At 44.3% G+C, this 13,872-nt stretch overlaps 1 protein-coding gene across 1 annotated transcript in view; it reads right to left on the bottom strand.

Moving 5' to 3' along the window:
- Positions 1-1,955: 1,955 nt before the first annotated feature.
- FBXO32 (F-box protein 32) overlaps positions 1,956-13,872 on the bottom strand; it is a 37,100-nt gene continuing 25,183 nt past the window's right edge. Inside the window, exons 7-9 of the mRNA XM_052651664.1 lie at positions 9,151-9,333; positions 7,972-8,115; positions 1,956-7,293 (exon numbers count right to left, since the gene is read on the bottom strand). Coding sequence (XP_052507624.1) covers positions 7,204-7,293; positions 7,972-8,115; positions 9,151-9,333 — 417 coding nt within the window. The 3' untranslated portion in view covers positions 1,956-7,203. The remainder of the gene's footprint in view (positions 7,294-7,971; positions 8,116-9,150; positions 9,334-13,872) is intronic.

The raw sequence follows: 13,872 nt of genomic DNA, 5'->3' as shown, positions 1-13,872 counted from the left end.
GAATGTAAACGTTAATGAACACTAGGTCTCCACATTTGTTACTTTTTCAACTACCATTAATTTGTAACCAAGATGCTAGAAATAGGTCTATGCACATAAACTCAGGCTGATACTTATTCTAGTCCAGGGTAAGTCTATGGTCCTAAGTGAGACTTTCAGAAGCATTTTGTGAATGTATGTTTGGATTTATTCATTCATTTGGCCCAGGCACTATGCTAGGTACAAGTAAGATTACAGTATAACAGAAAATATAGTGTTAGTCAGAGTCCTGTCAGACTCTTTGTGACCCCATGGACTGTGGCCCTCCAGGCTCCCCTGTCCATGGACTTCTCCAGGCAAAAATACTGGAGTGGATTGTCATTCCCTTCTCCAGGGGATATTCCTGACCCAGAGGTCAAATCCGTGTCTCCTGCATTGCAGGTGAATTCTTTACCATCTGAACCACCAGGAAAGCCGAAAAAGTGATTCCAGAAGATGAGATTTACTCAGTTGGAGAAAGCTGCAGCTAGGAAATGGCCCTAAGGAGCAATGGATAATTATCAGACAGAGGGGCTGGGAAGAGCATTGTAGGAAGATAGAATGGCCTGAAAGAAGACTGCATGGCATGTGTAGGGGATGGTGAGATTTTGTGATCCTGTTGGGAGTTTTAAAAAAGTTCTAATTATTCTCAGGTGACTTTTATGTCAATTTCTGATGGAGAGTCAGTGTCAGGATCAGGGCATGTTCCAGAGTAAATGTGTTGAGTAAATCAGTCACCCCCGTGATAGTCACCGGAGCAATCACACATAAGTAACTGGGAACACAGTGCAATTCCTAGCCTGATTCTCTTGTTGCTCAGGGAATCATAACTGCTAACATTTATCGAGCTCATATTATGTGCCAAGCTCCAGGCACCTTATAAGCATTAGCTCACTTAACCCTCATAGCCATAAGAAATAGATTTATTATCAACAGAGTTGAGGAAATTGACACAGAGAAGGGTTAAGTGACAAAAGCCACACGGCATGTGAGTGCCAGGACCGTGATGTAAACCTTGCACAGGCTGTTTCCCCTTTCTGGAGTGCTCGTGCCCCCATCTTTTGAAGCCAGCTCTTATCTTTCAATACCACTTTCTCAGATGGCCCATTTCCTCCCCACACCTTGTTATTCTGCACCTGAGTCTCTTGCTTTTTTCCCTTCATAGCACTTATTACAAATTAAATTTGTCCCCTACTTATTTTTTTGTCCCCTACTTGGACTGCAAGATCAAACCAGTCAATCCTAAAGGAAATCAACCCTGAATATTCATTGGAAGGACTGATGCTGAAGCTGAAGCTCCAATACTTTGGCCACCTGATGTGAAGAACTGACTCACTGGAAAAGACCCTGATGCTGAGAAAGATTGAAGGCAGGAGGAGAAGGGGACGACAGAAGATGAGATGGTTGGATGGCATCACTGACTTCAATGGACATAGTTTGAGCAAGCTCAAGGAGATGGTGAGGGCCAGGGAAGCCTGGTGTGCTATGGTCCATGGGGTTACATGGAGCTGGACATGACTGAACGACTGAACAACAACTTGTTTTTTTCTTTCCCACTAGAATCTAAATTCCATTAAGATACAGACTCCATCTGTCTTGTTCACCATCTTATCCCCAGTGCCTTGCACAGAGTCTATCATGGAGTAGCTGCTCAATAGATGTCTGTTGATGAGTAAATTAATACTGACTTTAAAGTTCATTATTCCCTAAGCATTCTATTTTATGAACAGTAAGTAGGAATATCCCATTTAAGCATAATACTGTATTCAAGTTGGTACTCAGCAGCAAGCTTAGTTTTCTGTGTATTCCTAGAAAAATTTACAACAATGTTAAGTTTCTGAGAGAAGGAATATAAGCCTCACTCAGCAAAAGGTAAACAAACTCAGTTTGAAAAAAACCCAACTTGAATTGACATGCACCAAAAATGCACCAGTGTGTGTTGTTGGAAAAACATTTATTGCAATTCAGTGTCAAAAAATTTTTACAAAAATATGCCACCGTCTGGTACAAACAACTATAAAAAAATCAGTTCGTCATGCAAGAAGAGAGTGCAAATAATTTATACAGAAGGACTCAGTTCACACAATATTAAATAAACATCTCTGCATGTAATTGGTCTAACCTTATACTTTTAGTTAAAATGTTCAATCCCCTATAGCATTTTCCATTAAAAAAAGTACTTGAAAGCTCCTAAGCTTAGGATATGGACTTTCACATACACCTCCTCTAGCCAGGATGATTGGCAGTATCGGCAGAATAAAGATGGTGCCAAGTGTTCTCAAGTGCAGAGCACAGCTTGGCACCTTCTGTTTAACAGCCTTGTATATCATTAATTAAATAAACATTTCCATACTCAAAGACAGAAAAAGTCATGTTCAAACTCCGGAAGTAATGTTGCAGCAGATGGAGTTTCAAGCCGTTCAGTGTTTTGAAGCAGCCATCCATTTTTGGCCAAATGGAGCAGGGCCTGAATTTTGAGAGATCTCTCAGAAAACTTTGTTTGCTGAGTTCAAGGATACTTTGAAAAACGTCTGGCAGACAAAGTCATGAATATCCTGGTCCCTTGCTCCTTGCCGCCTCATGGACTAATCCCCCTTTGCTTGTGAGGTTTAGCAGAGAGTGACCTTCCATTGGTAGAAGCTCATTGGGTCTCACAGCAGGTACCAGAGGACCAGGAGATGGAGGGATGGGGTAAATGAACCTCTTAGTCTAAGAAGAGAGGAAACACCTGCTTGGTTACCATCAGAATCTCAGTTTCTAGAAAGCAATCCAGGTGCTCAGCGGTCATCTGTCTCAGGGGCTACCTTTACAATTAAAATCTGAGTACCTAGGGAAAAATTAATTTGTCAACGTAGGCTGGTAACTTTATGGCAAGCAGGTTGTACTCACTAGTATGCCGTACCCACAGCAGAGTCAGAGTTCTATAAAAACGTTAAGAGGCTCCTTAACTTCTCTAGGAAGAATCAGGGACTTCAAATGTTTTTTAAAAGTTAACAGCCAGACACCTAACACTGGACCACCAATGCGGAAGTCTTGAGAGGACTCAGCTCTCGTGTCACGTGTGTCCAGCCACAACAAAAGGTGCTGGGGTACGGGGCACAAAGTCAAGGCTCACAAAGTCCCAAGTTTATACTCAGGACCACTGCTGAGTAACAGCTGGGTTGAGGCATGTCTCCCAAATATTCTGGACCCACTACCTCACCTGGAAAGGCAGAAGGCATGCCAGACTCCATCATCACTAACCTTCCTCCCAGCACTAAAGTCTAGGAGAGGAGTTTCCTTCCTCTGGAAAACCACGAGACGACTCCTTAACAAAACAGAGAAGAAAGTGTCTACAGAAAACGTGGAGTTGAAAGGAATTACGATCTTGTTTGTTGAAGACATCAAGGGCCCAAGCTATATCAAAGAGCCCCATCTCTGCATTTGCCTAGAGGTTCGGGAGTTTCTGAGGTCTGTTTAAACACTAATAGGATTTTAGGCCAGCATCCAGTCAGAGGGATGGTTCACAGACTCTGAGAGTTGGAAACAGATTAAAACAAAAAAAAAACACAAAAAAACAACAGATGTCAACATGGAAAATGATGATAGAGTTTAGTTTAAAAAATTCACACATAAAATTACAGTTAAAAAAATTCACATATAAAATAGTGTTTGCATAGCAAGATGTAATTGCCCTACAGCCTGGCAGAAATATATAAACTCAGGTGCATATTTTATGATAAACATTGTATTGAACACTAAGCATGATATACTGTTGAAATGACTGAACTTCTTGCAAATCACACACTTGTTTAGACAAATCAGATTCCAAGCCCCTTCTCTTTTCCCACATAAAAACAATGGAAACAAGGAGCCTCTGTTAATTGCAAGCTCCCAAACAGTTTTTGGAGAGAGAACTGTGGCAATAAGGTAACCACACTTGTCACCTTCCTTCATCATTGCCAAGTAAACCCCGTTCTTGCGTTGACAGTTTTGCAGTGTAAATCCAGCCCACCTAAAATATCTCCTCTGATCTACTTCAACATAAAATGGATCATGGCTAAACAGAGGTCATCTCACAACTGACCCTTTTCATCTCAAAACTGGAGATGTTTTCACATTGTAGTTTCTGCTGCCATCCTCCCACGTGACTGGTCCATCTGCTAAAAGTAACAGTGTTGAGTCATAACGTGATCTACTTTAAAATGTCTGGATCTTGCTATAAATTGAGTCCCACGTAAGCTTCACATATTCTCCTTTCCTCAAACGCTGTGCCTTCTTCTCAAGAAACTCTAGGGTTGTTGTTCAGAAATGTTTGCATAGAAACAAATCATTACACTCGCGTGGATCAGATTCTACTGTCCTGGACAAAAACTCTTTCCTTCTCTGGAAGTCCAGATTACTCTCATATTCGACATCAGTTTTGAATCCTCTTTTCCAGAGTTGCGGTGGGGATAGGTAGGTACAGCAAAGACAGTAGAGCATTCTATCTTTTCCAGCACTTTCCACTGTCATGTCCCTTCTGGCTTTTTAGGCCAGCAGTTCTGAGACAGAGATTCTTTGTTTTTTGTTTTTTAGGTCAGGTTGTCCTGGGAGGGTTTGCCAAAAGAAATTCTATAGACAATCAGTGCCCAGGGAACAAGCATTTTCTTTTAAACTTTTGGGTTTTACTTATATGAGAGGCTCTGGCCACACTTCAGAGGTACTCCGTGTCACCAGCAGAGATGCTGATACTGCTGTGCTCTTTGTCCCCCCGCCCGCCCCCCGCCCTTGCACAAACCACAGCATCAAAGACACCCCACTTCTGTTCCTTCCCCTCTCCCTCGCCACCTGCCATTTCCTTCCTTATTCTCTTCTTCCAAAGAAAGGGAATCACAAGTATTGGTTTCTTTTTTCTTTTTCCTTAAAAATTTTCCTTGACTCTGTCCACACCACCTCCAGTGATGTCAAAGGAGATGGGGAGAGTTTGGAGTCACGATCTGGGTAAACATTTCAGAAAACTGTAAGTCTGTCCCTTGTGGTAGGGTCATTTTGCGTAGGTGTTCTTGCTGCCTGGGGCATGCGGTGTGGTCTTGAGCACCTCAGACAGTCCGAGTGACACTGGTTCCCCAGTTTCGTGCCGACAGTCAAAGCAGGCGACATTTCTGGAACTGTGACCCTGAAGGTGCTGAGGAGTCTCGGTTTACTCCATCAGCACGAAGGCGCTGAGAACAAGTTGGGGAGAAGATGTGAAAGGCCACGAACGCCCCAAATTGCCAGAGTCAAAGGTTCCAGAGCCCTCACCGCAACAACAATCTCAGCTCTACTCACATCTTTAAGGAGGCTGAGACCTTGGAGAGAACCTGCCTGAATTAGGGCAGGATGAGCCTTTGATTCCATAGTCTGGACCTGCATTCTTCATGTGACCTTGACTGGGGTGGGCGGGATCCTGTGAGGTGTCACAGTGGTTTGTGACCCTCCAAAGCTCAACCTTAACCAACATGATCTTATTCTTTAATATCTACTTTCCCTCAAAATTGAAATACAGTTTACCTTTTTCTTCTTAGGGGGGATGATGATGAAAAAAGATATTGAGAAACCCATAGGCACACACCTTGTACAGTGAGGAACCTCAACTAGTGCTCAAGCTCTTTTCCAGATACTGGTACTTGGGTTGTGCTTTGAGAGAAGGGCACGAAGGGGCCCCTCGTCACTAGCTGGTCCCTTGGCTTGTTTCTGTACGTTCTTAACCATCTATCCCCATTTCAGGTCACCCCCAAATAAATCCCTAAAAATGCACTGTTGCTCAACATAGATGTGGACCGAGTTCCTATTTCTGCTTCACTCATTGGCCAAGATCATGGAGGGTGCCCACTTTACATACAAAAAAAAAAAAGGAAAGCAAATACAATTGCAAAAATATATACACTGTTGTAGAAAAGCAAAGTTCTATAAAAGGTAAAAAACAAAAACATTCCCCACTCCCCCCCAGGAATATTGACTGCTTAAGTCCTGAGATTTCCTTCTTCCACATATAACTACCTGTTGGTATTTGTCTAGCAGGTTCCCCTGGGGTTGAACTCAAAGTACCCCCATCCACTCCCTGTCTGGCTAGAACACCAGGCTTTATCAACCTCGTAAGAAGCCCTAGCTCAGGTTGACTAAATTTCGGTGCTGGATGTAAAGAAAACTCATCACCCATCAAGAAGAACAGCAGCTGATATGTAAAACCTGTTCTACAAGTCTTTATCAGGCCTCTGGCTCCAAACAGTCCCCAGAGACAGGCTTATCCATCAATATACCCTAGGAAGCCCAGACAAGCCAAGAGGTTAAACAGGAATAAGAAAATCTTCATGGCTATTGGGTGACTCATTCCATCTTTCCTGCAGCAGGATTTCCTCTGGGACTGCTTTTAATTGGCCTTATGTTGCACGAAATAAGCTACAACGTGAAAGGGAAAAAGGCATACGTGCTTTGGGGTTTGTTCTCAAAGAGAAGAAACCTCAAAGAGTGTCCCATTCATCTAAAAGGGAAGCCTGAAGCATGAGGAAGGATGCCTCCAATCTCTCTTCCCGTTTCACTTTTGATGAAGACGTAAAACAGACAGAGACCCGTCTACTGGGCCGTGCGGTTTGTCAGAGCGAGCGCTGCAGCTTTCCGAGGTAGACTATTGTGCGGTGTCTTCGGAAGATAAGGCCCTATCTATACCCATGTGGGTTTAAGATGAGTGGTGCTTCCATTGCCTTTGCCAAACAAACCCCAAATCAAAACCCAAAGCCCAGGGGTTTCTCACATGTAGTTTTTCTTCTTCTTTTTTTTTTCCCCAACAAATCTTCACATTGTAAACAAAGAGCGTTCTATTTTGTATTCGAGTTTTGCCCTCTCTTCCACAACTCTACGCAACTATCAAGGAGTTGCAATGAACTTCAAGAGGATTCCATTTTCACCGATGAAATAGAATTCCTGCCTTATAGTCTTGCTGGCAAATTGTTAGGAAAAAAAGTTTATTTACAGGATTTCTGTTTTCCATACCAATTCTAATGAGAAGTCCATATGCTTAAACTTCCAGCCAGCAGCTGTATCTCTCCTCTCCAGTGTCCCTTATCTCAGAAGTTTTGAGCCAATGTTTAACATGTACACTATTTACAAATGAAGTGTCCAAACTCTGGATTCCCAACCATCCTTTCATTAGGGGAACCCTTCTGAAGTGCTGTCATGTGCTGGGATTCAGAACTTGAACAAGTTGATAAAGTCCTGGGGTGAAAGTGAAATGGAACAGCTCTCTGGGTTATTGGCTGTGCACGGGTGATCGGTGCCCTGGAAAGGAACATCAAGGTTAGGTGGGCATTCTCCACAGCATCCCATTGGCTTGTGGTATCCTAAGGAATTGCTGCTGCCACTGTTCAGTCACTCAGTTGTGTCTGACTCTTTCGCGACCCCGTGGACTATAGCCTATCAGGCTCCTTTGTCCATGGGATTCTCCAGGCAAGAATACAGGAGTGGGTTGCCATTTCCTTCTCCAGGGGATCTTCCTGACCCAGGGATCGAACTCATGTCTCATGCATTGGCAGGTGGATTCTCTACCACTGAGCCGCCAGGGAAGTCCTATCCTAAGGCATTGCCCAACCTTAAAACAACATTCCTCTCTCAAGAACACCCTGTGTTATGCAAAAACTACAGAATGGGGGGTGGGGTGGGGTGCGTGCGTGTGTGTGTGTGTGTGTGTGTGTGTGTGTGTGTGTGTGTGTGTGTGTGTGTGTGTGAGTGTGTATGAGAATTTGGGGGCACTGCAGGGAAAGTTGACACAATGGGGTAAAGGAAATGAAAGTCTTTGAAAGTTTCTCTCCCCAGGGCCTGCATCAGTCTTACCTTCACCTTCACCTGGGAGCTACAATAGTGAAAGAGCAGGAGAGCATTTGGCAACTCCGTGTGGGCGTCACTGGCTCTTACGGGCTGGGCTTGGGGGTGTGTGGCCACCACCTCTGAGACACATACCTTCCAGGAAAGAATGTGGCAGTGTCTGCAGAGCTGAAGGGTGTCTCCATACTGCTCTTTCCGTGGGTAGCATCGCACAAGTTTAAAATACATCTTCTTCCAATCCAGCTGTCCTTTGTCGGACAAGATTAATCGCTTGCGGATCTAAGTATCAAACACATAAAAGTTGTTCTGAAAAGTTCTGCTCCTGCCCCCTTTCCCCACCTTTTTCATCTATACCCTGATGATAGCCAGGGAAAGAGTAGCAGAGAGATAAAAATGTCGCTTCTGATCTCTACCCCGTGAAAGAAACAATAGCTTTTAACCAGTCTTAAAAGAAACAGGTGGCTGGTGACACCTTCTGGTGTTGAAAGTTTAGGTGATCTCCATAAACAACTTCAATCTTTTCTCTGCTACAGACTTGAGTGATTATTTCCAGGGAGATGCGGTGACTGTTTGGCACAGTGGCTCTATTTTATATCTAAATATTACTGGCTTCGTGAACAGACCCTGTTGAACTCACACTTCTATATAAAGAAGTTGGGGGAAAAAAATCTGAGCCAGTGTGCGGAGGGGAAAAAGGCCTTGAGCTGGTATCTGAAGACCCAAATTCAAATCCAAGGCCATTTCCCTCACCTGGAGAGCATGCCACTAATTTGGATATGTCATTTAGCCACTTGTGGCTTCAGTCCCTCCGTCTGTTTAAAGCGGGCATAATAGGCTCAGTTGCTCAGTCATGTCCAACTCGCTGCAACCCCATGGACTTGCGGCCCGCCAGGCTCCTCTGTCTGTGGGATTTCCCAGGTGAGAATACTGGAGTGGGGTTGCCATTTCCAACTCCAGGGCTACCTTTCCCTGCGTTATCAGCATAAAATGAAATAACATCAGGAAAATCCTTTAGCTGTAAAATGTCATAAAAATGTAAGTTACTTTGTTATAGAAAAGAAGGGCGATTGCCAATTTATGAATTGTTTTCAGAGCAAGCTGTATAATAGGAATGGGTTAAAAATATGTTTTTTTTTTTCCTTCTTGAATCACATAAAAGAAATCTCACAAGTATTATTTAGAAACTCCTCGGACTGCTTTCTAGTCAAACTAGGGAGCCCCTCAGGGTGGGTTTGAAAAAGATGCCAAGGAAGCTTGGCAGGGTGGTGGGCAGAGTGGGAGAGAAGGAAGGAACGGCCGCTGGGCCACACCGACCTGCCGCTCGGAGAAGTGGTACTGGCAGAGCTTCTTCCATAAGAGCCGGTCCTCGCTGAGCACGTGCAGGTCAGGGGCCACCTGGCCCAGGCTGACCAGGTCTCGCCCGTCGCTCAGCCTTTGCATGATATTCAGTTGTAAGCACAAAGGCAGGTCTGTGAAGGTGAGGCCCCTGAGGGCAGGCTGCGGGGAGAAGGACGGTGTTAAGTTGTAGAGCAGGCACCAGGCAACACCCTCCAAGGATGCAGCTGTCCCCTTGCCCTCCAGCCTCAAGCTGGTTTATTGATCAGAGCAGCCATTCTCCCTGCCCTGAGTACAACACAGGACCCATGGCCGAGATGCACGAAGAACCGCCTGGAGCAGCTCCGGCCAATGGTGCCAGAGAAATTTTCCTAAGTTGCACAAAACTTTATGCTTAAAAAATAAAAGGAAATGTAGTTGACATACATATCCTGTTAGTTTCAGGTGTACTGCAGAGTGATTTGATATTTGCATATGTTATGAAATGACCATCCAGTGAGTCTAGTAACCGTGTGTCCCCATATAAAGCTATTGCAATATGATTGACCATATTCCTTATATTGTATATTACAGCCCCAGTGGCTCATTTGTTTTATAACTGGAGGCTTGTACCATTAATTTCCTTCACTGATTTACACTTTTACTGTGAAGTGCTAAGTTGCTTCAGTTGTATCTACCTCTTTGCAACTCTAAGGACTGTAGCTCACCAGGCTCTTCTGTCCATGAGATTCTCAAGGCAAGAATACTGGAGTGGGTTGCCATACCCTTCTCCAGGGATGGAAGCTGAATCTCTAATATCTCCTGCATTGGCAGCCGGGTTCATTACCACTAGCACTGCCTGGAAAGAATCTCCTAATAGCAAGAGTTGGATTCCTGTGCTTTTCTTAATTACTATTGTCCTGAAGGACTCACTGCCCCAGTAGGGCACCCCTCAGCCTTAGATCTCACGGCCTGCCTCCTTGTGACCACCGATCCCCCAACACAGGCTTTCTCACTGGCCCCCAAACACTGCACACAAGGCTGTCACTCTGTCCAGGCCTCTGCTCGTCTACAAGTGACTCTTTTCAGATCAAGTTTAAATCCATGCATGCCAAGTCACTTCAGTCATGTCCAATTCTTTGCAACCCTATAGACTGTAGCCCACTGTCCAGAGGAGCCCATGTAGGCTCCTCTGTCCATGGGGATTCTCCAGGCAAGAATACTGGAGTATGTTGCCATTCCCTCCTCCTTCAGGGGATCTTCCCGACCCAGGGATCAAACCTGTGTCTCTGAAGTCCTCCTGAATTGGCAGTTTTTTTTTTTTTTAAAAACCAGTAGCCCACCTGGGAAGCCCCTGTTCAAACTCACCTCCTCTGAAAACTGCTTTTGTGTCTCCCTCAAGTCTTAGGCACTGCATCTTTCTAGAATTCCTATGACCTCTTTCAGATACCATTGTCTTTTTTGGCTGCACCAAAGGGCATGCAGGATCTTAGTTTCCTGACCAGGGATGGAACCGAAGTCCCCTACACGGGGTATGTGGAGTCTTAACCACTGGAACACCAAGGAAATCCCTTCTTTCAGAAACCATCTCTAAAAGAAAGCTTAATGGAACATTCCTGCTAGGATATAAGCTCCACAGAGGCAGAAATTTTTGTGTTCTTTCATTGCTATGTCTAGAAGAGTCTAGAAGTGTGCTAGCTTATAGTAGGCACTCAATAAATATTTGTGGAATGATGAAAATAAAATAAATAGGTAAAAACAACCACAACAGAAAGACTCTGTACTTGTGTGTGTGTGTGTGTGTGTGTGTGTGTGTGTGTGTGTGTATATACATGTATGCAACTTTGGGAAGGGCTGGTCAAGAATCTTTCAGTCTAAAGATCCATCTGTTCGGGAATCTCTATTGAACCTTAGGCTCCATGGAACATTTTGAAAACTACTGATCTGTGGAGAACACATTGGTAATTAATCGTGAGCTTCTCCAGAAGCTTTTTCTATTATATCCTTGCATTTATATTTAAGCCCTTTATTGTTTAAATTTGGATGAGCTTATGTTAGCCTATCCAGACCTAGATTCTTGAAGCCAAGGTCTAAGCTTGTAACGCTTGCAGATCTAGCATAAAAACCCTCTTCTGGCACTGGAGTTGCTGCAGGGGCGAAAGACCCAGAAACGTAAGCAAATCATTGGAGAACAAAGGTTAAATGCCACCAAGCAGACAAGCACCAAGTGCTATGGGAACTATCTGTCCAGAAGGTACTCAGTAGTACTGGTTGCTATTTCTTGAACAGCAACTAGCTTCTGCCATCTGGATAAGAAGTCAGCACAAATCGCTCGAGACCAAGACTGTGGTTCTTTGTCCTTCCCATGCTAGTCCTGCGTGAGCTCTTGAACTTGAAATAGTGACATTTTTAGCTCAGTGTTCTATCACCTCTGGAGGTCACAAGAGGAAAAACACACACACACACACACACACACACACACACACACACACAAACAGGATGAAGAAACTTTCCTTAGCTCAGGGGAAAATATCCTGGGAATGGGTATTGAGTTCCCTCCTTGAAATTTTAGCTAACTAAACTCTGTATGAGGCATGTCAAGGCTGGAACACATAGAATTCCAGGGGAACACACAGTGGCAGCAGTCTCCCCGCACTCCCTCGCCCTGCCGTCTTTGCAAAGCAGGACAGGCGTGTAGAGGGAAGGTGGGCAGTCACAGGGTGCCTTGGGACGCTGGATGATGGAGGAGAACAGGAGGTGGCGTGGGAGGACCATGGGTTGGAGAAGCAGCAGATCGAGATCCCATGGGAAATCTGGGTCTCAATTTCTGTGTCTGGTAAAGGAACTGCCTGCAATGCAGGAGACACAGGTTCAGTCCCTGGGTGGGGAAGATCCCCTGGAGAAGAGAATAGCAACCCACTCCATGGCCTGGAGAATTCCATGGACAGAGGAGCCTGGCAGGCTATAGTCCATGGAGTTGCAAAGGCTCAGACACGACTGAGCGACTAACACTTCCTTTCATACTTCCTTCGTGTCCAAAATGGGCAGGCTTAGAAGTCTCTGAGGACCCCCTCCAGCTCCAACCATCTCATACTTGGAGTAGCATCAGCTTCCTAACCTGTCAGAAGTGTCTCTGACTTGACAATTTATACTGTTCAGGCTGATGGGCTGAACTTTCAATTGTTTGCAGAATTCAGGACTTTGCTGGACTGCAGAAGGTCCTAGACCCATTTGTCATTTATCATCTGCGGCTGATCATATGAGCCAATAAAACTGCCATGAGATTTTCTTTTTGTTTCCAGCACTTCAAAGCATCTACTTTTTTGGTTAAAACTCCCAGGCCAATTATTACATGAACTCCTATTAAAGTCCACTTGGCAAATTCACTCTCAAATTTTCAAACCTGAACTTTTCCAAAATCCTTGCCCAGACCCCATGCTGAGCCTTTACTCCTGATAAATGATTAACTGCTTGCGTACCTTCTTCTATTTGAATATAAACATATTAAAGAAAAAGAAGTCACTCTTGCTCCCCCTATCAAGTATTTGGCTAAAAATCCTTTTATATTCACCCTGCTCCTCTATGCTTCCAAACTCTGCCTTGCTCACAGCACACTGTGATTCTGTGTGATTCCCCCCAGCCCCAAGCCAGTTCTCTTCATTTTTCTCCCTTTTATTATTTATTATATTAATTATTTTGCCAATAAAAATTGGCTCCATAGAATGAGATAGGAAATTCTGAAAGAAAACAAGATCATGTGCTGGGGAGATACTGATAGAACTTTGGCAAACAGAAAACAATGACTGTAAATGTCACCTTAACATTTTCATGTAATAAATAACATTCTTCTCTTTGGTCCAAACTGTTAAAAAGTTTTAAAATACAGTCCACACTGAAGTAATTAAGTCCCTTGGGCTTCCCTGGTGGTTCAGATGGTAAAGAATCTGCCTGCAACGCAGGAGACCCGGGTTTGATCCCTGGGTCAGGAAGAGCCTCTGGAGAAGGGAATGGCAACCCACTCCATTATTCTTGCCTGGGAACTCCATGAACAGAGGAGGCTGGTGGGTTACAGTCCTTGGGGCCGCAGAGTCGGACACAACTGAGAGACTTTTTTTTCTGCCCATCCCCACTTTCTCTCTCTCTGTCCATTTTTCTTTCCTCTGGAGACGTGGGCATTTCTGTGAAAAGCACTTCAGAGCTCCATGGGTTCCCAGCACTGCTATCAAAATAATGTAGCTCAGAGCCGTGGAGGGTTAGGAAGGAGGGCCTGAGGGAGCAGAGACTGATGGGTATCTTAAGCCTCTGCAGACAGGCCTGGGTTCAGCCCACATCTTACTGGTGGGGAGGCCCTGGCCAGATTATTCTTAACCACTCAGTCTGATTTTTCTCATGAGACAATGCCTAGAAGTACTGAGCACAGCGGCCAGTTAATATTAATTTTATAGTGACCCCTCCTTACAATTAGTCACTAGATGAGTTAATTAATACATTAGAGGACTTTGAAGAGTGCCACAGAGTGAGCCCCTCAAAACAATAATAGCTGATGCATTTACAATACTACATGTCAGGCTCTGCTCTATTAACTTATTAAATCTCATACCAGGGCTATGAGATAGGCATGACTGCTCCTATTTCCCAAATGAGAAAAGTGAGGCACAGAGATGTTGAATACCCAGCCCCAGATCTTGCAGTTGGTAAATCTTCATCCTCATCTGTAATACA

This window comes from Budorcas taxicolor, chromosome 14, assembly GCF_023091745.1.
Source record: "Budorcas taxicolor isolate Tak-1 chromosome 14, Takin1.1, whole genome shotgun sequence".
Classification (NCBI taxonomy): domain Eukaryota; kingdom Metazoa; phylum Chordata; class Mammalia; order Artiodactyla; family Bovidae; genus Budorcas; species Budorcas taxicolor.
The sequence above is the reverse complement of the archived record's forward strand: the minus strand, read 5'-3'. Positions and strand labels throughout refer to the sequence as shown.